General features: G+C 54.1%; 2 protein-coding genes across 8 annotated transcripts in view; one reads left to right on the top strand and one right to left on the bottom strand.

The window, feature by feature from the left end:
- The window catches only part of UBE3B (ubiquitin protein ligase E3B), a 44516-nt gene extending 41783 nt beyond the window's left edge, over nt 1-2733 (top strand). For all 6 annotated transcript variants that reach the window (XM_054594243.1, XM_054594242.1, XM_054594244.1 and 3 more), the window contains one exon: nt 587-2733. In XM_054594243.1, the coding sequence (XP_054450218.1) occupies nt 587-778 (192 nt within the window). In that variant the 3' untranslated portion in view covers nt 779-2733. The remainder of the gene's footprint in view (nt 1-586) is intronic.
- Nucleotides 2734-12646: 9913 nt separating this feature from the next.
- Nucleotides 12647-23152, bottom strand: MMAB (metabolism of cobalamin associated B). 2 transcript variants are annotated; one of them, XM_054594413.1, is made up of 9 exons: nt 22974-23152; nt 21742-21803; nt 19857-19950; nt 19627-19684; nt 17413-17485; nt 17065-17166; nt 16672-16736; nt 14906-14965; nt 12647-13066 (listed from the first exon to the last, which is right to left on the bottom strand). In XM_054594413.1, the coding sequence occupies exons 1-8, from the start codon at nt 23087-23089 to the stop codon at nt 14939-14941; spliced, it is 597 nt and encodes a 198-aa protein (XP_054450388.1). In that variant the 5' UTR covers nt 23090-23152; the 3' UTR covers nt 12647-13066; nt 14906-14938. The 2 variants fall into 2 exon arrangements, with proteins under 2 accessions (XP_054450388.1, XP_054450387.1); XM_054594412.1 differs by having other exon boundaries at nt 17069-17166.
- Between the last annotated feature and the right edge of the window lie 239 nt (nt 23153-23391).

Raw genomic sequence — 23391 nt, 5'->3', positions numbered from 1 at the left:
GCTCTGTGGGGCTCGTGCTCAAATAGTAGCCCCTGTTAAAACTGCCTCCCCCCCCCACCAACAGCCTAGCGGCCTCCGCGTGTCCCTGCATTTCAGGAGGCTGCAGCCTGGGATCCAGGTCCCTCCCCTTGTGGGACACTTAATCTGGGAAGGCTGTCCACATTGCAGTCTGCTGCAGGCCACCGCACTGGCAAGGTCAGAGGGCGTTGTCAGGCAGCACTCAGAAATGTTTTGAGACCTATGTGTTTCGACAGTATTTTGGCTCTGAAAGTTGGTTACTTGATAGTTAATGATTAACCAGAAGACCCATTTCCTAGGGCACACTTGATAAAAGGTTCCCCTGTGCGGGGCCCGAGGACCCAGGGTTGCTCCGGTGCACTCCCTTCTTGGGGCTCGTCCTCGGTCTGGGGGCCGGCCTGGGCAGTGGGGTGTGCGCTCACAGGCCCAGCCACTCCCGGGCGGTGCGCCACACTCAGCTCACGCCCACGTGCTCGCCAGGGCCTCGCCCCAAGCCTCCTGTTTTGGCGCCTGCCCAGGCTCCCGTGCCAGGCATCTCCCAACCTGAGGCTGTGATGTGTGCTTACAGGACACCGGGGACACCCTGGGCAGCGTCCTCCGGGGCTTCTTCACCATCCGCAAGCGGGAGCCAGGTGGCCGTCTGCCCACCTCCTCCACCTGCTTCAACCTGCTCAAGCTGCCCAACTACAGCAAGAAAAGCGTCCTCCGGGAGAAGCTGCGCTACGCCATCAGCATGAACACGGGCTTCGAGCTGTCCTAGCTCCCAGTCGTGGCTGCCTGCCCTCACAGACGCCTGGCCTACCAGGGACCTTCAGCTCTAGGCGGCGGCGTTCCCCTGAGAGTGTGGGTGGCAGTGGCCCCCAGATCCTCTCTGTAGCCATGAGACTCCCCTGTGGCCTCAAGAACTTTGGACACACATGGTGACTCTGCACAACATTCTCCAGGTGACACTAACGGGAAGTGGGTGTCGGAAATAAACCGCCAGGTTCCGCCAGCATTGGTCTTTTCCTACATCCCGGTGGCCTGAAGCCCAGGTCTGTGATTGCAGAAGGGCCTCTCTTTTTGATAGTTTGGTCTTTGTGTGAGTCTCTCTTTCCTTAACGTTCTGAGTGAGCTGTGTGTGAACCAGGCCCAGGCACGCCAAGGCTCCAGAGAGGTTTTCGTGACATGGGCCTGAGGGACAAAGCCTAGTATGTGTGAGACGCTCTCCTTCCGTTTCTGAAAACTACTCAGGTAAGGCCTTGCCAAGCCTCTATGCACCCAGCACAGCCTCTGCCTCCACCCCGTCCCCAGCAGCCTCTCTCCAGACAGCCAAGTCCACCTGCTCCCCAGGGAAGCCGAGGAGCCTGCTGGGAGGTCAGGAGCACAGGAAGTTCGGGGCTGCTCCCCCGGGAAGCCACGTGGCAGCCCCCCCTGCAGCCCTCGCCTCAGAGGCTCTGGGTCCCCCGCAGGCCGGGCTGCCGGGGAGCTCCACTGGCTCGCCTCTGCGTTCACACAGGCGCCCTGGGTTTGCCGGGAGAAACCTCTTGGCTCACAGAGCAGCTCCACTTCTCGAAGGCGTGGGCTGTGGCCCGGAGCCTGCAGATCCCAAGGAGCAGCTGCCTTTCTCCTGCTCGTTTGCCCGCTCGTTATGTAGGCAGGAACAAACATGAGCTGACGGTAGCTGTCCCATCAGCCATAGATTGTAAAAATCCCAAGAAACTTGGGTCTCGCGCCCGTCCTTCTTCAGCACAGGGACCCCGGGAGCCCTTTGCACTGACTCAGCTCACGAGGCTCAGGAAACTCATGGCCCTCTGGGTTGGTTTTCTTTGTTGTGGTTTTTTTTGTTGTTTTTTCATTTTCTCTTTCAACCCATTGCGCTCCTCTGTCCTCATTCTTCATCTTTACCACGAGAACTTGACTCTAGATCCAGGGAATCGAGGCAAAGGCCGTGTTCATGGTCTGTGTTGACAACCATCCACCCTCGCCCACCTCATCACACCTTTCAGCCTCCCCACCAGGAGACTGAGCCAGACAGGAGCCAGGGGTGCCGGTCCCTCCTCCGCTCTATGGAGCGTCTCTCTCCCAAGCAGCAGAACGCCTTCCAGCCAGAACCTTCCTGTTGGCACAAAGTGGGCAGGCCCTGTCCCTGGGGCGCCTGTCAGAGGGCTCTGGCCGGGTGCCAGTGTCCAGTCCGCACCCAGGCCTGGCCGCGGGAGCGCCCCTGCTTCTGGAGAACAGGCTGTGTGTTATTTTGATGAAAAGACAGGAATTTATTATTTAAGATTTATTAGTAACCTCTGATTCTGTGGATTTGTTACTTTCTGTAAAAGCTCAATTCCTATGAAGATCTCTTCTGCGCATGTATGTGTACACCGAGCAGGTTTGTACATTTGTGCTGGGGCCTATGGCATTGTCAACCTGCACAAAGAAATGCGATCCCATCTTGATTATCACCTGAGAACCGTATGTGGGATTGGGGAGAGGGTGGTTTCGAAGCACCGACATCAACTTTGTTTTTGTTTTTTTGACAAGGAGGGGTAGTTTGTAATTTCATTTAAATTCTCTTCAACAGCTGGAAATATTGCACTATCTAAAACACTAAATCTGTACTTTCATAGCTGGTGTTCAGTGACACCCCGATGGCTCTTGATGGCTCTAAAAGTTGTGGGTTTTTGTGTTCACAGATAACTTATGAACTAAAACGTGATCAAAGGCTTTATTAAATTTGTACTTCAGCACATGATGGCTTTGTCCTGCTTTTTACCTGAAGGAGCGCTTTCCCACCACGTGCCTGGATAGCTCCAGGCGGGGCGGCCAGGGCATACGCAGTAAGCGGGCTCCCGCAGCGGAAGGAAGGCACAGAGGATAACGCGGCAGCTCCGAGCCCCGCTGCCTACCCAGAGTTGGGAGCGGCCGACGGTGTGTCACGCTGGCTTCCGATTTTGTCGTAAGAAGCCGCGCATTTCAGGTAGAGCTCAAGTCGCCTCTGTGCCGTCCACGCTCCCGCCCCGTCACCCACGTCCCAGAAGCAGCCATAGGCCCGCATTGCACATTTTAGGAAGTCGTGTCTAAAGGTGATAGAGGGACTGGTGAAAAAGAATCCAGACAATTCAGAAGTGTATGAAGTCAAGTCCGGACACACTCGGCTCTCCTCCGGTAGTGAGGATCGGACTTGCGGAACGCACAGCCCTGTCTCATTCTGTTAAACACACCAGCATTATACTCAGCAGAAAATCCATCTCAAAACTGCCCGTTTTTCCATCTCCGCCTTGGATGGCTTTTCCCCTCATCTGGGGGTTCTTGGTGCCTCCTCCCCTGGCCTGCGGGCACCTGGGGGTCAGAGCAGGACACTGGCCTGTCAAAATGCAGGGATCCAGGACAGAAGTGTTGGGAGCCTGACAGGCCCTTTTATAACAGTTGGAACCCAGCCTGGGCGCCCAAGAGGAATTCATGCACCGCAGTCCTCACGTGGAGCGTCCACACTGCCAAAGGGGGAAGTACAGCAGAGTCCCCGAATCATGGGCAGCCTCCAGGCTGAGACATGCCCACCTAAAAATCTAAAGCCTTACCCTGTGACATTTTGGCTATTAATTACAAGCTATCGCTCCGAAGATAAAATTTATAACTATGAAAAAAATAATTAAAATGACAATTTTTTAACACAGTGACAACTTGCAAGGGCCTTGAAATGTTTAGGTGGAGCACAGCTGGAGACACACTGGTGTCTGCTGTTCTGTCTGCACTAACGCTATGGGCCTGCCTTTGTCCTGTTAACTTAGCAGATGTCACATGCTAGAAGTGTGTGATAGCCAGAAGTGCATACGGCCAGATAAATTATCTCTTAAGTTTGGTTAATGTGTAGATCCAGGCCTCCCTTAGGCCGCAGACTTATTTCCTGGAACTTACTAAATTGGTAACAGTGACTGAGGAACTGCGGAACGTAGGTCGTTCAGTGCACTGGGCACCTGTACCGGACATCAGGGTCCAAGATCCTTTCCCAACAGGGACTGGCCCCTCTGACTCCCCACAACCTGCTCATGCCCCACCCAGGGACACTGGCCAGGGAAGGGAGCATTACCCTGCATGGGACAGAGAGGGGCCGCGTGGAGTCTGCTGTGCAGCCTGGATGGCTTTGTCACTATCACAGATGGTGCCAGATGGGCCTGGCAGCTGGCAGGTGTCCCAGCCAGGAGCTGGCCCGGGAAGCCAGACTGCCAGGAAGTTGAGGCTCACATCCATTCATCCAGTAAATAGACGTGCGGGAGCTACCTATGCTCCAGGCTGGACCGGGAGCTGGGGGCACAGGCGGGAGGAACACGGGCACCGCCCTGCCCTACAGAGAGCTCACCACGGCTGGGGGGTGGGGGTGGGTAGGGGAGGAGGTAGAACTAATCCAAGGAGATCTATGATCACGTACTGATCACTTGCCCCCTGTGCTTAGTGCCATGCTGTTAGGGCAGTCACTTCATAGCTGGGAAAACTAAAGTTCCCAGATGGTAAGCCCCTTATCCAAGGCCCCAGAGTCGGTACACGGAGAGCCAAGATCTGCACCCTGGTCTGCACATTCCAGAGCCTTCCCCAGCACTCAGAGCTGGGAGAGCCTTCCAGGCAAAGGGGCCAACCGCGAGCAAAGCCGCAGAGGCTGCTCTGTCCCCTGACCAGAGCCCGCTGCACGTGCCGCTCATCCTGTCCCACTGCACCCACTTGGCTAACAAGGCCCTGCAGCATTTTTAAGGACTTGTCGAGGACCCCAGAGCTCTTGTCTCCCCCAGTCCTGGCGAAGCCAGGAAAGGTGACAATCTGCAGGACAGCACGGCTCCCCGGCTACAGAGCCAAAAGCAGAGGTTTGGGGGTCGGGTACCTGAGCAAAAGATGGCCCGCTCTGCTTTATCGCCACCCCCCCCCAACCTTGTCGAAGCTCCACAGGTGGAAGAAGGCTGCAGGAGTTTTGGGACCCCCACCACTTCCTTAGCTCAGCACTTCTGTCCCAACAAGCCACAGCCCCTCCCTCTCCGCACCACTGAGGCTGAAACCCAAGTGGGACAAGATCCTTCAGGAACTGCTCCTTCGTGCCTCTGGGTACGTGAGCCATCCGGGACTGCCATGTCTTCTTTAGGAAGGCCTTGACCCTTGGCCCCCAAACTGTCTTAATCATGACAGTGAACTTGGCACTGCTTCCACAGCAATGGCCAGAGTTCTTGGTCATCCCTCCTGTTTCGCTGTAACCGTGGCCCCAGGTGAAAAAGCTGGGTGGCCTGTCCCCAGTGTTCACACTGATGCTGGAAGGTTGGAAGCTGCCCACCTCCAACCACCATCAGCTGGGGTTCCTGAGCTGTAAGCTGTCGAAGCCGGTTGTACTTCATGTGGACAGGATAGGAATTTGCTAGCAGGTACTGAGCACCGGAGGGCCAGGCCTGAGGCAGAACTGAATGCCAAGCATCCTTGAAACCTGCAAAGAGCTGGTGTGATGGACACCAAGTGACCATGTTCAGGCTGCCTGGGGGCAACACTCACGATAGCCAGCAGTCTCCAGCAGAACCCACACAGGGTGCGTTCTCTGGGCGTCTAGACTTCGGAGAGCTTTGGCTCCGGGAGGACACTCCTCTTGGCCCCAAATATCCCAAGGGAGGCAGATGATTTATCACAGGCAGGGAAAGCACTTGTGAGTTTCTTTTCTCTGTTTTACCAATGTTTATTACACAAATAAGCCTTTGTCAAATCCAACCCGAACTTACTGTTTAAAAAACATGGAAAATACAAACAAAAAATGAAAATTAAAACACCCTCTAACCCCATGATTTAGAGATAAGTATTATTAACATATGGAATGGCTCCATGTGTTTTTTCCTGTGGTATATACACACATATATCTCTTTTACAGGATTTGGATCCATTATGTACCATTTAAATTTTTTTAATTGTTCAATTATGGTTGTCCCCATTTTCCCCCCATTACTCTCCCCTGCCCCGCCCACCCCCACCTCCCACCTCCACCTCCCACATTCAATCCTCACCCTGCCCATTGTCTTTTTATAACGTGGTGTTTTCTTTTTGTTACGATTTTATTTATTTATTTTTAGAGAGAGGGTAAGGGAGGGAGAAAGAGAGAGAGAAACAGACATGTGAGAGAAACATTGATCACTTGCTCTCCCCACACCTCAAACAGGGACCTGACCCACAACCCAGGAAAGTGACCCAACCAGGAATCAAACCTGTGACCTTTTGGTTTGCAGGATGATGCCCAATCCACTGAGCCACACCAGTCAGAGCTAACTTTGGTGTTTCTTTTTTTACTTGATAGTTTATGAACAGTTTTCCATAGTGATAAATCTATAGGTACCATCATTTTCAGTAGCTTTATGATATTTCCTATAGTCCCTTATTGTTAAATATTTTACTTAATAATTAGCTCTTTATTGTTAGACAATTGTTCCAGAATTTTCACTGTAATGAGCAGCACCGCACTGAAAATTTTAAAAAATCTTAATGGCTCCACCGACATATCTATTTCCTTTGGAGAAATTCTCAGTCGTGGAAATGCTGGCCCGTAAGGATGCACGTTTCTAGGACTTGCGTCTGCATTGCCAGATTGCCCTCCTGCAAGGTCGTACCTACCTCCAATCCCCCCAGCAGCCGAGAATCAACGTTTCCCTCTCGCAGCTGAAGTCTGCGGGCGGAGAGTGTCAGGCTTGGAACCCTCTCCAGCTGCCGGTCCTGTGGCAGGACCCCTGGGGGCCGTCTGCATCACATTCCTCCTCTCCCAGTCCCCAACCCAAAGTCCCCTGACAGAGCCCATTGCCAGGTGGGGGCAGGATCCCAATGCCACCTGGCGTGGTCACTGGCAGACCCTAACCTGCGTTCCCACGCAGGCACCTGGATGTCTTTTCCCGAGGCCTGCCGCCCACACCTGTGACGGGACAGCGAGCTTCTGAGTTATCATCCGCCTTATTTCCCTCTACAGCTCCTACAGAGTTAACAGATGTACGCACGTCGGAGGCAGTCATGCGGCAAGAGACTTTGGGGCCAATCCTTCCCGTTTTGACAGTGTGTAATCGAGGTGAAGCCATAAATTTTATAAACAAGAATAAACGACCCTTAGCAACATATGTCTGTTCGACCCTTCCAAGGTGATCGTAAATAAAGGCACCTGCTCTTTGGGGAGGGCTGTGGGCTGAAGGGTTCATGCGTTGGGAGCCTCCAGTGGGGAGAGGTCCCCCAGCCACCCCGAGGTCCTGAGTCAGCTGGATGCCCTTCTGCCATTTATCGGGTCAGTTCTGGCTGCCCCCGCCCCTGTGTCCCCTGAACCGACACCTGCCTCTCACCCCTCGGCAGAGAGGTGGCGTGTAGCGGGGACACGAGGGTCCTCTGGGGTTTGTGGTGCCTTCTCCCCTGCCCCACCTACTTGTCAATCACGTCCTCATCACCACTGTCCCTAGATGGCCACCCCTGTGGGAATCTGAAGACCAGTGTCCTTGTCCTGGCTCTGCTGCCGCCGACAGGGAGATGTCGTGAAGTCTGCATCTCTGTGCAGGGGTAAGTGCTGGAGGTAGACAGACTTGAGTTCAAATCCAAGTTTGGCTTCTTTCCCACTGTGGGACATGGGCCAAGGTGTCGTCTCCCTCTGCCTCAGTTTCTGCAGCTGAAACAGATTCTGATACCCATCCGATGGGGTTGCTGTGGGAGTAAATGCTAACTAAGTGCACGTGGAGGTTGCCCCCACGTTGCCATGGTGATGCGGTTTCAACATTGAACGTCAGTGAGTTATGACATCGTTATAACCATCATTAGCCTCCCAGTGGGTGCTGTGTGGTCCTGAGCAAGACTTCACCCCCCTGAACCTCAGTTTCCTCACCTGTGAAATGGGGAGAACTTTATGTACCTCATAGGGTTCTGAGAACTAAGGAGATGTAAAAAGCCTGGCATCGTGGCACCGCTGAGCATGTAGCTTCGTGTTGAGTAAATGCTAGCCATGGGGTTTGGAGGCACAGGGCCCGGATTTAAAGCCTAGCTCTCCCTCCCAGAGACATGTGGCCTTGAGCAAGTCATTTCTCCTCTCTGGGCCTCAGTTTTCTCATCTGTAAGTTGGGGATGATAATAACTGTACCACCGTTATGGGCTGTTGAAAGAATAAAATGAGCTATTACTGCATGTGAGGTGCTTAGCAAGACGCCTGGACCCAGCCAGTGGTCAAATTGTGGTCATTACTAACATTTACTTACTAATTTCTCCTCTCTCAGCCTCAGTGCCCTCATCTGTAAAATGAGGCAATGACCTGAGATCCCTTCCAGCTCTCATACTCTGTGACCGTCACCTCTCCCTTTCCCTTTGGCACGGAGTGCCTAGAGCCATGGCCACCTGTCTGACTGGGACCCTCCGGAGGCCCCTGGCCTCCCCTGCCCTCAGCAAGTCTAGATGAGCCAGAGGCACTGCTCAGTGGCCCTCCAGGCTTCACCTGGGCCTGAGCTATTCAAAGTGCTTTGAAAAGGATAAAATGTGATTCAACAATAGCTACTTTTTTTTTGGAGCTGCTACCATGTGCCAGGCCTGTCGACTTATTCCCTGAACCCTTGGAAGCTGATATCATCACCAGTTATAAGAGGTGAGGATTGAAGCTCAGAGTGGTTAAACAATTCACTCAAGGTGACTCAGCAAAGAAGTGGCAGGGCCAGAACTTGAATTTTAATGATGATAGTAATAATAAACAACAATAATAATAGCCATTCACTTATGCCAGGGGGTGTGCCAAGCCCCTTTAAATACTGCCTCATCGAGCTTTCCCAGGGGCCTTATTGGGTGGATATTACAGCAGTCCCCCCTTATCTGCGGTTTTGCCTTCCATGGTTTCAGTTACTCATGATCCAAAAACATGAAATGGAAAATTCCAGCTATAATTCACAAATTATAAATCGCACGTCATTCTGAGCAGCGTGATGAAACCGTGTGCCACCTCTCTCTGTCCCGCCTGGGACATGAATCAGCCTTTTGTCCAGCATTGCGCACACCGCGGACACTCCCTGCCCATTAGTCACTTAGTAGGCATCTCCATTATCAGGGAGAAGGAGACAGAGAGACCGCATTCACATCCCTTTTATTGCAGTATATTACTGTAACTCTTCTTTTATTAGTCATTATCAATCTCTTACTGTGCCTAATTTATAAATTAACCTTCATTATAAATACGTGTGCATAGAAAAAAAACATGGCACACGTAAGGCTCGGTACAACCGTGGTTTCAGGCACCCCTGGGGGCCTTGGCACCCATCTCCATGGATAAGGGGGACAACTGTATTATCATTCCCACTTTCCAGATGAAGCAGCAGGCCCAAGAAAGATGGGACGACCTGCCCCGAGTCACGAAGCTAGGAAGGGACGGAACTAGTCTTGAACTGCCTGAGGCTGTTGTTCACTGCTCTGCAGTCTTATAAGCATCGAAGGTCATCCAACCGCCTCCCCTGCCAGCCCCAAATGCTCCCCTCTCACTTCAAGGCCAGGGCAGGCAGCCTTGTGAGCCTGATTCGCTCTTGAAGAGGGGGCTCCCCTGGTTATTCTAGAACACGGATTCTTATCTAGGGCTTCCATGGACTTCCTCCCATGGTGCGCAAACTGTGGGCACGTGTGTGCATCTCTCCAGGGAGAGTGTAGCCTTCATTAGAAGTTTTGGATTTTGTGGAGTGGGAGGACACAAGGGACATCCCCAAAGTTCCTGGGTGTCCCTGGCCTGCCCGTTCCTTGTCTCTGCTTGGGCTCGACCACTGTCTTCCCTGAGGGACTCCCAGTGGGCAAGCCTGGGGTCCGTCTTGCCAGTGAGAAGACAAGCAATGGGCCAAGGCAAATCAAAGATGCGCCCCGGTTGGGCTGCAAAGGCGAATTTGGCTCCCTTGGTGAGGAAGGCTGGGCCAGCCTGGGTCCCGTCTTGCCAGTGAGATTCCCGGGCCTGATGTGAGGGGAGAGGGGTCCACAAACCCTCCCCGGCACTGACTTATGCAGCATTCATGCAGAATTTATTATATGAAGAATTTTATTCAATTAAACTTGAAATGCATCTGGATTCTTAAAGGTTCAGCAGTGATAACCGGGACAGGGGGATCATAAAACTGGATGGGCTGTCGGAGGAAGGTGTCGGGGAGGAGGCGAGGGTGACATTGCACCTGATGGGGGATTCGGGACCGGAGACGTTTGTCATCGGGATGTGTTACAAGTTCAGGCGGTGAAAATTACTCAGTGATAAATGCGCATTAACAATAGCCATGAAAAATATCAGTTAAGGGAAACTAGGTTGAGAAATGAGACAGCAGAATCTATTAGTGCCTGACATTGTTCTTGGCAGCCATGATTAAAACGGCTGTCACGTGGCGGTTGGGGGGAGGCCAGGAGCACTGGGTCGGGAGTCACAAGGCCACATCCTGGGCCCACGTTTTGGTGCCGACTCCCCGAGACAAGTGGGTTCCTCTCCCCTGAGCTTCAGTCTCCTCGCCTATAAAGCAAGAGTAGATGGACAGAGCCCCCTTTAAGGCTGCGGTGAGGCTCAGGGCCTGGCCGGGACAGGTGGGTCTCTCCGATGGGCTGTCCACCCACCAGCTCACGTCCAAGGACGGTACTAAATGCGTTCCTGGGAGCTGGGCTGGAACTGGGGTGAGGCAGGGAGACGCTTTCTTGGGGACAAAATGTATGGCAGTGCCGAAAACCCCAGTAAGCAAGTAATATTTTCACGCAATATTTTAAAAAATTATGCAAAAACAAAAGAAGTATGATCAACAAGGTACCAGTTTTAAATAAGCCTGCGCTCCTCTACTAGCCCTGCTTTACTGGGCAATGGGGACAATCATTCATGAGGGCTGACAGTGGTGTGCAAACAGCCGGCGACATGGGGCTTTCTGTAGAGTCACTAACTGCGTCGCTCTCACGAACTCTTCCGACTGGGGGTGAGACCAGGCAGGGCATCTCGATAAGTGTGTGCAAGGTGTACTTTTGCCTATTGCCTCTGGCTCCAATATGGCCTCGTAAGGCACTGCAGGTGTGTAGAGGTTTCAAGCCACCCCATCCTCCAAGCCCCCAGGGCAGAATTCCTGCTTCTCCCAGGTTGGTGGCGCAGGGCGCACCTCCAGAGATGCCAAGTGCTGGTTCTCGGGGAACATTTGCTGATGGAGGGCAGATACGGAGGGTGTCCTGGGAACCCAGGTTAACATCTGGCCTGTGACAGTCCCTCCCAGCAAGGGCCAATGGGGACAGGATTTGGTAACAGGCAAACCGCCTTGTTCCAAGAGTGTCACTTTAGGATGTTGTATTTACTCAGAGGGCTTCTCTTGTCCTTTGCGGGGTTTGTTTCGCCATGGCTAGGAACGCGATGCGGGACTGTTGCTTTACTATACCCGTCCTGCTCCTTCCCGGAAGGTTTTGAGGAGCGGGCAGGACTGAGGGCAATGAGCTGTTTGCGGCACGCTCTTCGAACAAAATCCTCCGCGGCACAGCCTGATGCCTGCATGGTGGGGCAGTGGACCACCGCAGGTCTCACGGGAAATGTTCATGCTTTTACTGTTCTCAGTTCTGCTCACAAACACTGCGCACCTGCTATGTACCAGACCTGGCGCGTGCTGCTGGGCCCCAAGGAGAGCCAGATGGGGCTGTGTCTGGGAGACCTTTCACTTTAACTTATGGTGCGGCCACCGCAGCCTGCTGGGAGCAAAAAGACCCAGGAGGGACAGCGTGTGCCTGTTCCTCCAGCAAAATTAGCAGGCGACGTGGTGAGAAGGAAAGCAAATGAAAGCAAAAACATGCACGTGATGGACGGTTTTCACACCAGCTGATATGCCAGCAAAAAGGACTGCGGAGTGACCAGCCTTCCTGAGCCTCGCTAGTGCCTCACACTAAGCAGGCAGTCGGGAGAAAAAGGATGGCTGCCTGGAGTTCACCGGGCAGTTCGGCCGACAGTGAGCAAGAGCCTGCCTTTCTGAAGTCATTTCCTACAATTAGCAGCATGGGACCTTCAGGGTCTCAGGGCCGCCTCCGCGCACTTCATAAATATCCCCCTTCCCAAGGACACAGCTGGCACCCGCAGCGTCGTTTCATAGCAGGAGGGAGCAGAGGTGACAAGTGAAATAAAATACAGCCGTGGCACGGATCTCAGGCGTAAACCAGCCAAGTGCAGCACCAGGGAAGTAAGGTTCGTCTGTGCTGGCCTCGCTGGAAACTGAAGGTCCTGCTCTCTCTCTCTCAGGCTGACGATGTCCCACCTCAGCCTCTTGCCACCATCTGCCTGGGCAGGACAAGCCCTCCTTTAAGTGGCGGGGCTTCTCTGTCCAGGGCCCCCCTCTGAGAGGGTTCTCCAGGCTGCACCCGCGCCGCGCACGCCACGCAAAGTGCTTCTGAGGCCCCACCTGTCAATCTGCCGCTGTCCTTCCCCCACGTTTAGGCGGTGATGGGTGGCTCAGAGCTGACTCAACTTGCAGATCCTGTTTGTCTTCCCCTTTATAAATGTGACATTTGAAGACCCTTTGGCTCAAGTAAGTCACAATGACATGTCCAAGGGCCTTGGGTCCCACTCCAAACCCTTGAACAAGCCAAGCTGGCCGTGGACGTGCCCCGCCCCCCCCCCCCCCGCCAACCACCCTCTCTCTCTCTCACGCACACTCAGTTCAAACCTTCCCCACCTTTATTCTTTTTTCTGTGCAGCTCCTTCTCATTACAACAATCACTTTACCTTTCTTTTCTGCAATACTGAATTCAAGCCCACTCCCTCTGAGACCAAGGCGAGCCCGCGGGTGGGGGGTGCAGAATTCTCCAGCAGCCACAGCTCCTTGAGGGAAGTGGCAGGGGGTCTGAAAGGCAGCTGAGTTTGGACAAAAGGCCAGCTTCCAGCCCCTCTGGGTGAGATCGTCAGGAACCAGGACACAAAGGGCAAACTCTTTTCCCTGTGAGTCACCATCAAAGGGTTTACAAGGCTCCCCCTTTCCATTATTTCCAAGTGCCTCAGATTCAGTCCGACGGGTCATTTTTCTTGTATATTTTTTCTTGGTTCCCCTCCTTCATGGCTGCATATCTGGCTAACGTGAAGAGATAGTCGCTGAGTCTGGAGGGGCAGAGAGAAGCAGACAGAATGATCTGAAAGGAGCAATCAATGCTAACTGGGTCCTTCCCATATTAGCCTTCAAGGAGGAAATATAAATCACGTGGCCCCATGAGCATCGGGTGGGACAATAAGCAGCAGCCAACTGGGGCGTGATGGATGGCACTTGGAGCCAGCTTCCATGAGAACAAGGCGGGGCCTCTGGCCCCAGTACTGGGTGGTTCCTACAGGACAAGGACACCACTCCTCCTGAGACTGGAGAACACTCCTCCCAAGACCAGAGAACGAGTAGCTTAAACCACCCTCATCAGGGAGGCAGATAACAGAGCCCCAGCGGGTGCCACGAGCGGGCCAAACCCCAGAATGGATGAAGTCAGGGGAATGAATAACAAAAAAGCCCAATTAGAACCAGGCAAATCCAAGACACAAGCAAAGCTGACCAGAGAATGATCCCAAACTCCCATTCACTCATTTTGACACATCATATGGGAGGACACACCCGGAAAGCTGTTGATATTCTGTTGAGACCCTCCCCGGAGACCCCCCCGCTAAAATGCCTGCCTTTAGAAAACAGATAAAAACCCTTAAGACAAAGGATGCCAGCCCCCTCTTCCTCAGGCATGTACTTTCGCTTGCTTTCTCCTAAGCTGGAAGGGCCCCCACAGCACTTGCAACCAGAGGAGCAGCGGGCGGCGGCAGCTCCTCCGGGGCTCACCCCTGCACCCATCTCTAAGGGCTCTCCTTTGCCTCTGTAACTTGTTTCCTGCGTCCACACAGCCCAGCGTGGCTCACTTCTGCTACTGCAACTTCCTTTCCCAAGCCCATGCAGCCCCGCCTGGGCTCGCTCCTCTCGCTGTGACCTTGCCTCTTCTGTCCTAAGCCTTTCCTTTGTTCCACTGTCCCCAGCTTTAACAAATGTCCTCTCAAAATTACCTGGAAAATCTCTCCCACGTGAAGTCAAGGCCCCACACATTCCGGACCACGCTGGGGCAGACCCGCCTTAGCCTGGGTCCCTTTCCAGCGACAAGGGCTCCCCCAAGGAGTCGCTGCTGCGACCATGAATGCAACATTCCTCACCCCGCTGAGGCCCACTCCCCTCACAGGAGGGAAGGAGTTGGTCAGGAACCATCGAAGTCTAGGCCATGTCCCTGTGGGAGGGGTGACCACAACAAGGGGCCAGATCCTGGCTGTGAGGCCACTTTCTGGACACGCAGGACAGCTCCCAGGGATCCCCAGCTCTTGGCCTGCCCCAGGGCACTGGCCTTGCCCGCACTAAAACTGCATGAGCCCAGGCCGGAGTGGAACCCAGGGGAGCAGGCCTTGGGCAGCCGTGGCCCTGGCTGTGGACGCCAAGTGCGGGGCGATGGGGGCCCTCCCTGGGCCAGCCCGCTCACCAGGTCCCGGGCCGGGGTCCTGAGCCGGGTGGTCCTGAGCTCGCTGTGCCTGGCTGTCTCTTTAGAGCTCACACTGCTCAGGGGCCTTGCAGGGAGGGGACAGGATGTGAGAGGGTCTGACTCTGGCCGGGGCCCTGCCGTGACACATTTCAAGGTCTCCCTGGTTACCCAGCCTCAACGCTGGCACCTTGCTACTGCACTGTCCTCTTGTTCTGAAGTTTCTCTTTGCTGGTTTTTATAGCAGCCTCTCCCAACAAAATCTTTGCCTCACTGGGGATGGGACCGGCACCCGCCTTGTTTTCGGCTGCATCCTTGTGCCCGACACAGTGCCTGGCACACAGCACGTCCTCAGGGATACGAAGCGAATGAGTGAGGTTCATTCCATTGTTCCTACTTCCTGCACGCGTCTCATCTTTCAGAGAGAGATATCCAAGTTCCATCTAAGTACCTGTTTAAGAACTTGGCCACGTTTGCATCCGTCTCACCCATCTGGACAAGAGGCACCACCCTGGAAAGGGAGGATACATGGCATCACACGGGATGACCACACTGCAGGACCCAGGGCTGCATCCCAAGCCAGCGCGTCACAGCCGCTGCAGCTTGACCTGGTGTCCGTGCCAGTCTATGTGGACATTCTGAACAGGGGACTGCCGTCTGCCAGGCACCAACAATGGGGCAGGCCCTTCGTGCACGTCACCTCTGCCACATGACCCTTACCAGGAGACGCTGTCCCCAAAAAGAGGCTCTGGGGTTGGGTCCCCTGCCTGGGGGGGGATTTTTCTCCTGGTGGTGTCCCACATGCCCGTCTCCGGCCTGCTGAACCGCAGACCCATCCTCTGCTCGGCCGTTCCCCACGTCGGGCCCCTGGGTGGTCTCCAACTGTTTGCTACTATAAGCATGGCTGTGTGGATGGCTTTCTACAAATGACCACTTTTTTCTTTTGAAGCCAGAGCTCTTTCTGTTACCCAGAATCCCTTTAGGAACAAGGTGGGCCCAAGAGCCTTTCATGAAGGATGAAACCTTTATGATGTAGGGCTGTGGACAGAGCTTGGGTTTGGACCAGGCACCCCTGGACTCCACTCCACACTCCTGCCATGAACCACTCCGGGGACCCGGGCCCTAAAATCATCTCTCTGAGCCCCAATTTCCTGACAGCTGTAAAGTGGGAGCTGCCACCACCTCTCTCCCAGGCCCCTCATGAGGAATCGATGAAAGGATGAATATAGTGTCCGGCACAGCCTGGCTGCTGTATCAGAGTAAGGCTTTATTTCCATTTCTCTGTAAAGCTGAGGGGCAGCCTGGTCTAGGAAGGGTGTAAATGGAGATTTTGTAATAACTTTCAGTGTCACTGAAAAGGCTGTCAGTAGCTCTGGGGGTCCCTCCGCTCCTAGGCTCTGAGTTGAGGGGTCTGTTGAGGGCTTCTACCTGCACCCGACAGCCACGCGGGTCCTCTGGGCCCTTCTCTATCAGCAGGGGCCTTTCATGTCACTTTGTGGCCTAAATAAAACCCGTCAATGGCTTTCTGTCGCTCTCAGGACAAAGGCAGAGCCCTGAGGGCCTAGCGGGCCTGGCCTGGCGCAGCCTCTGGCCTCGCTGGGCCGCGTGCCCCTCGCTCTGGTTCCGGACACCGGGCCTCCCTCTGTCCTCTCGGTGCAGGCTGCTGCCTCTGCCCTCGCTGCCCCCTCGCCTGGACTCTCTGTCTCCCCCACCAACCCTTCAACTCTTGGCTCCCACAGCATGACTGAGAGAGAGGCTCCCTGTGCCCGGCCCGCGCCACCCGGCCCCGATCACAGGGTGGGCTCTGCAGTCATTTCCGCTCAGCTCAGGCTGCCCCCTTAAATTAGCCCCCAGGAACGGGGAGCTGGGGCGCAGGAGAGCATTTCACTGAATACCCTGTGGAATTTCACACCGTATTATAATAAATGACCAAATAAATCCACTAGGCCTCCCCCTCCCCCCGTAAGTGCTTGTTTCTCCACATGCTCTGATCTTGATGTGCACGACGTCACGTGTCATTTGTCTGGTCACAGGTCATCGTCTCCCCTGCACAATGCAGGGCTCTGACGGCAGAGGCTTGGTCTGGCCTGGCGTCCGCCTGGCCCCGTGAAGGAGCCAGGAGGCCTGCTGATGGGTGGTTGGGTGGCACGGAGGTCGCCCCGCTGGCCTGCCTCCTGCTCTGGCCAGGCCCCGGCTCCCTCTCCCCGGGCCCCTTACCGTCTCTCCGCTCGGCGACACACGGCCCGGCAGAAGTGCAGTGCGGAGCTGCTCTTGCCTCCCGACTGAAAGGGGAAAGTGAGCGTTGGCTGGAGCCGAGGGGTGGGCGGGTGCGTCCACTGCAACGGGGAGCAGCTCAGACAGACAGACAGGGAGGTGGCCCTGTCCCCAAGCAGGCAGTGCTCTGCAGGCAGGGTGCCCTGCCAGGGCCACCTACTGGCCCCCCACCCCCAGAATGGGCATGGCTGGGAGGGACCAGAGAGGGTCTCAGGGGACTTGGGGGAGAGCTCTGTCACTATAAGAAATTAAAGAGGGGGACATTCAATGCCCACATGGTGTTGTCAGGACACTTGGCCTGCCATGCCCCCACCCCCCTGCTGAGGCTCCCCGTACCTACAGGCAGAATGAAAGCCGTGAGAGGGGGCAGCTGACTAGAATATCTGTCGATCCACTGCTCCAGCTCCAGGATGGGGCCCGGGGCAAACGCCGTGTGTCCTGGGGAGTTGAGGAGAGGGCGTGGCCAGGAGGCCCACAGCAGCAGGATGGGCAAGGAGCCTCCCCCTGCTCCTGGGTCCCAAGGCTTTCTGGGCCACTTCCACTGTCTTGAGAGGCTCCTTCGCTCTCAGGGGCTGTGGGCCAAGCTGACAGGGTCCCAGGTGGCCCCCAGGAGAGCCCTCGCCCTCGGTTCCAGCCCCCGCAGGGCCCTCTGAATGCACACACGGCGGGTTTGGAAGGAATTACTTAAGTGAGCCTCCCTGGCCGAGGAGCGCGGTGTTGCCAGGGCGGAGCCGACGTCCTGCAGGGAGCACTGGATCTGGGGAGGCAACAGAGGGCGAGGATGAGGGCCTGTTGATGGGGGCCAAGTAGAGACCACGTGGTTCCCTGTGCAAAGGTGCAGCCTGGCTGAGCAGGCACGCAGGGGTAGGTCTGTTGGGGGCTGTCAGAACCTTTCGTTAGCTGGCATTTAAAGGCTAATTAGCAAACTCTGTCTGGACACCAGCCCTTTTGACAGGGGACCTGGCTCCCTTGGGGACAGCTGGGTTATGCTGGGTTACAAAGACAGGGAGCGTCAAGTGCCCAGCGATGGTCAAGAAGAATCTTCTCACCCCCATCCTCGACCCCCATGTGCCTGGGCCCGGTGAGGTTTCTTTCTTTTCTCTAAAGTGACAGCTTTGGTTTTCCAACCTGTAATAGTCGTGCCCCGAGACCACGCCTGACAGTGCTTCCTCGGTGATGAAGGACGGGGCCAGCGAGAGCATGGCCCGCATAAGGGTGCGGAGCGCGCCGGGGGCAGGAAGCCGGCTGGGCGAGGTGCGCAGGGGCCTGCGCTCCGCGGGGGGATGGGGGCTGCTTACAACGGCGGTGGCCTGTGGAGCTCTGCCGAAAGGACTCCAGGCCCCCAGGCCCCCGTGTGACAAATGCCTAATGGGCTCCCGCGCCAACGAGACCCACACACACCCCCGCACTGTGCCTGGCCAGGGTCTGCTCGAGCTGGGGGGTGGACTGTGGGGAGTAGAGATCTGTGACCTCTGATGAGAGGGCCACTGTGACAGTGTCACAGGAGCAGGACACAGCCGATTAGCACAGGCCTTCCCACCCAGCACTGGACAAGAGCCTCCCGAGGCCGCCGGCCCGCAGACCCTGGGTGAGTCCCTGGCTGGCTGTGGCTTTGGCGGAAGGGGAGCAACGGTACCACGCACTGGCTGGCAGCTGCAGCCATCACCGCAGGTAACGCCGGGCACGGCTGCCCCTGGTGTGGGAGTCAGACCCCAGCCTCACTGATCTCTGGCTGTGGGGTTTTGGGCCCGTCGCTCTTTCTGGGCTCCTGGATCAAATGGGACCCAGGCTGCCTGGCGATCTCCCACAGGTCCAGCCAGCAGCCCCTGGGGGCCAGGCTGGGCCCGCAGGTGAACAGGTTGCAGGTGGCCCAGCTGGGAGCCGGCGGTTTGACACCTCTGGTGATGCCTGCCATTAGAAGGGAAGCAGAGGAGCTGCGGACGCCTGGGAAGGGCACCGGGCCCAGCTGGAGGCAGAGGAGGCCAGGGGAGCTGCTGGGGGAGGTGACCTTGGAACCGTGGCTCAAAGGACAGGGGCCTAAAGCCTGAGGGTCCTTATTACATCACTGCCCCAGCTCTCCCTCTGCCAGCCCCGCTCGGAGACACGCACAGCCAGCGGGAGCGACCCCTGGGGGCGCGAGCAGTTCCCCGTGACGAGGCTGAAAACACTCCTCCATCACACAGGGGTGCCTCGTTCACAGAAGGTTCCAGCAGCTGAGGCCTCCCACCCTCCTGCAGTCCCCTCATTGCCCTCCGCCTGCTCCAGCCTGGAAGACAGATGGGGGCTGAGGGCGGACCCTCCCAGGAGCAATTTCTAAAAATGCAGGTCAGCACATGGACTGAAACCTTGGAGACACGTCTTGTGTGTTCTAGGGAGGGCGTCCCTGCCTCCATTTCTGACTCCCTCTCTGTGGATCAGAGCCTCCGGTGCCTGAGGAGCAGAGCAGCTATGCTGACGACCGTAAGCTGCCGTGGCTGAGGGCTCACTGCGGCCCACTTCTGCCTTTCTCGATCTCGGTGCTACCGACATTTGGGCAGTGTCATTCTCTGTTTTGGGGACTGTCCTGTGCACTGTAGGGTGTCCAGCAGCATCCCTGGCCTCTACCCACTGGAACCTCCACCTCCAGCTGTGACAACCACACATGTCTCCAGACATGGCCAAGTGTCCCCTGTGGGGCAGAGACTGCGACCCTTTACATTTCCCTCTCTTGCCTGTAAGGGAGGATTATCTGTGTCCCCATTTTACAGATGGAGAAACTGAGGCTCAGAGGAAGAGTACTAGTCCCAGGTGACACAGAGAAGAAGTGATAATCAAATGGCAAATCCAGTTACAGTCGCCAGGCATCAGGGATGAAAAAAAAAAAAAAATCCCACCTTGAAGCGAGACAATGTTACTCACTTTCTCGAGCTCTTCAGCAAATGGGTGACCCTTTTCTGCAATTAATTCCATTGCAAACCTATGAGGAAAAAGGATAAAGAATTTGCCTCTGGAATAACACCCCCCAGGCCCTGCCCTGCTTGTCAAGGGTTGGCAACCTGAGAGACTAGCCAGCATCTCAAGCTTCGTGTTAATTATATTCACTGATGCCCAATTCAAACCCAGCCACAAGACCAACCCATCTTCCTTACCCAATGGCTGAACTTAATTCATCTGTAGTTCCCAAGGCTTCAAATACTTGGTCGTCTTTGGATCTCCTTTCTCCAGTGAAGGTGCTAGAAAACCCTGTGGAAAAAATGTTCAGCTGCCTTAAAATAAGACTTTTTTCCTGATAAGCACTTTTTAGAAAACTTTGTATTTCAACTATAACGTATAAACAGAAAAGTGCTCCAATCACAAGTGTACAAGTTGATGGATTGCTGCTAACTAAATACACTTCTGTGATGGGCACTCATGTCAAGAAACAGAACATGATCAGCACCCTAGAAGCCCACATGCACCCCCTTTCAGTCACAACCACTCAAGGGTAACCACTATTCTCACTTCTTTCTTGATATGCTTTTAAACTTAACAGTCAGGTATTAACCATGCTGCTAAAGAAGAAAGACATATATATGCATGTTACATATACATTATAGTTCTATTTCACAAAATCAAAGAGCTCTGTATCTCTGCCTAGGTCACATTTCCCACTTTTCCCCCCCAACCATCAGGGAAGACAAAGCCTGCTCCAGACAGCCAGGAGCCAGACTGGCAACTTCACACAGGCTTTGGCGCTGCCAGGCGCTGGCCTGGCACTCACAGGTAGGCTGCGGCGTTCTCCTGTTGAACACAACACCGTCAGATGGGCCACTCTACGATTATGACAGATCAAGACCCAAACTGGATGACTACTATCACATGTGAGCAGGGAACACTGTCTGAACTATCAAAATGCCCACACACCCTCCTTTCCTGGCTAATGTGACTGTTGCTTCTTTATTACTGCTTTAGCCCCTCTTTTCCCCTCTCCTCTTCTAGATAAAAATGACTAAGATACCTAATCACAGAATTATCCTTGTTTCTGACATCATCCAATCCAGAGCAAAGCCCCACTTGCTCGAACTCTCTCCAAATTACCTAACACAAGTCCGATCCTAAAGCCCTGTCTAGCTTCCTCTTACTGACCTGCCTGCAGTTGCCATGGCGTGCGATCTCCCTGGATGTAAGGAGCTGACTGACCAACTTTATTTGGCTAGATTGTCCCTGGAGGTCTTTGGCTGGAGGGCATCAACACTAATAATGTTGTTTGTCATTCCTATGCATATTTTTTTAAACTGTGGTAACATATACATAACATAAAATTTACCGTTTTAGCCATTTTTGTGTATAGTTCATTGGCAGAAAGTACATCCTATGCTTGCGTTTTATATGTTTATTATGTAAGTGTACAGTAAGCTGTCACTTAACATAGTTGATAGGTTCTTGACACTGTGGAAACCATGTATAACAAAACCAGGTTCACCATAGGCTAAATACTATACACAAGAGTTAAGGTCCACTGCATCTCATCAACATAACAGTGAACAATAACAATGATATCTGAGGATATGCTGTGCCTACTAGTGATGTGCATGTTTTTAATGTTAGAAAATGGTACTCTACTGATAAATTCTTTTTTACTGTACAGCATTATGTTCTCGTACTTTTTATGTTATCAAAGTGATATATGCTCATTAGAAAATAAAATAGAACACAGGTAGGTAAACAATGAAAGCCCTTCTGTCCATCCCCCTCTCCCAAGTAACAGTCCAAGGCGCAAACTTTCAGACTGTTGTATGCATGCCTGCGTGCGCGCGCACACACACACACACACAACACACACACACACACCACTTTATGCAAATGATTCTGAGTGGGTTGTACTGCAACTTATTATCACTTAATGGATTTTGGGCCTCTTTCTTATCACATCACATCCTGGTGACATATACTAAGATCTGCCACATACTTTTTATGGCTGCCAAGAATTTGCAAGAACTTTAAAATGGAGTCTGCCATGTTTCTCTTTGCATCTTTCACCTGTCCCCACCCTACCTTTGTCTCCTGTTTTGGTGTAAATCTTGGGAATCTTGGGTGTTTTTGAGGAAGGCTGTGGCCTAATGAGAAAACAGACATCAAGACGTGGTGAGTAGGGATGGTTTACAGAGGGGGGCACCTCCATCCGGGGGTCCCAGCTTGCTGCTCGTGGCCTCAGAGCAACACTTACTGCCCCCTCGCCCCTATGCTCCCTCGGGTTGACATCTTGCCCCTCCAGTCCCTCTTAGTTGTAAGCCCTTTGTGGGCAAGTTCTGTGTCTTGCCCACATCCATATCTCCAGAGTAGCTGATGTAGTGCATTGCTCAGAGCAGAAGCTCAATACTCACTGAAAGAATTTATCAGTCACTTTTCCACAGTCCCTGCACTGCACTAAGTAGATTACTGGCATTATCTCCTGAAACTCTCCCTGGTGTTTTCCCACAAACCAAAGGTAGGCACTACCTATGCTCTTCACTTTACTGTTAAGGAAACTGCAGCTCACAAGACAACACCCGTCTTCCTAGTCACCCAGGGAAGGAGAGGTAGGGCTGGGACTAATGCCCAAGACCATCTTACTCCAGACCCAAACTGTTGCTTCTACTCGACCCAAACTCCTACCGTCTATTCCACCAAGTCAGAGCCTTTTGTAGGAAAAGAAACATAGGCCACTTCCATTCTATGAAACTTCAAGATACTCAGAAATAAAGAATTGCCAAAACAAGGTTCAAACACTGGCATTTTCAAATAGCAGAAATTCAGAGTTCAATATTAAAATATGACATTACAAGGTCATTCAAAGGTTAAATGACTGGGTCCACGAAAAATATACAACTCCGTTATTAATTCATGGTACTCTACAGGTTCTTAAGTCAGGGAATGAGGTGCAAGTTTTGAGGTGTATGATGACGGCCATGTTTAGATCATGTGGTGAATCTCGGTGTCTGAGAGTATAGATGGCTTTGGCGAAAGGTGAAAATCGGAATTGAGGCCCCTTCCGACTGTGAAGCGAGGCAAGGCGGCCCTCCTGGCCCCCATGGGATATGCTCTGCCTCGAGCTTCGTTTGGACTTTTCTTGTGCAAAGAAATCTTGTTCTCTGGCTTCTACGGTGGCTACTACACTGGCACGGTGACGTCAGGACAGAGGTCGTCACCTGGCAGGTGCCTGGGTGAGCTCACATTGGTGTGATGTAACTATGGCGACAACACCACAGTTCTAGGTGTTCAAGGTACCCTCCCAGCCAGGCACTTACCTGTCCCCGTCTTCCACGCCCGGGGAACCGCGGCTCTGGAAACGGGGACAAAGTAGCCTGCCTGCCCCAAGGCATCCGCGAAGGCCCAGGCGGCCTCCCAGGACCCACACAGCCATGTGTCAAGCCCCTAGTCAGGATTGACCCCGCCAGACTCCCGTACAGGTCCCGAGGCGACTCCACCTACCGCCGTCCGCACCACCTCTTAACCACTATTTTCCATTGGTCCGTGGCTCTCGGCCCAGGGAGGGACACTCCCAGGGTGTCGTTTCTCATTGGTTTACGGAAGGAGCTGGGCGGGGAAACTTGTGACGCTCTGATTGGCTGGGCGGAAGGAAGAGGCTCGTACGTTCGGGAACCGAGTCTAGGAGTGGCTCAGACTGGAAGCTGAGTGGCTGCCGAGGCGGCAGGTGAGAGGCCG

The sequence above is a fragment of the Pteronotus mesoamericanus genome, unplaced genomic scaffold (genome assembly GCF_021234165.1).
Source record: "Pteronotus mesoamericanus isolate MK-2021 breed Mesoamerican mustached bat unplaced genomic scaffold, CSHL_Meso_final scaffold_507, whole genome shotgun sequence".
NCBI lineage: Eukaryota > Metazoa > Chordata > Mammalia > Chiroptera > Mormoopidae > Pteronotus > Pteronotus mesoamericanus.
This window is presented reverse-complemented; position numbering and strand designations above follow the sequence as displayed.

Bases quoted from the DNA above. Each gene is read 5' to 3' on its own strand.
- MMAB (XM_054594412.1), bottom strand. From the start codon at position 23,089: ATGGCTGTGTGGGTCCTGGGAGGCCGCCTGGGCCTTCGCGGATGCCTT. The intron at 19,951-21,741 runs GTAGGGTGGGGA...TTTTTTCCACAG, and splicing joins CACCAAAACAGGAGACAAAG to GGTTTTCTAGCACCTTCACT. The intron at 16,737-17,068 runs GTAGGTACGGGG...TTCCCCTTTCAG, and splicing joins TCACGGCTTTCATTCTGCCT to TCGGGAGGCAAGAGCAGCTC.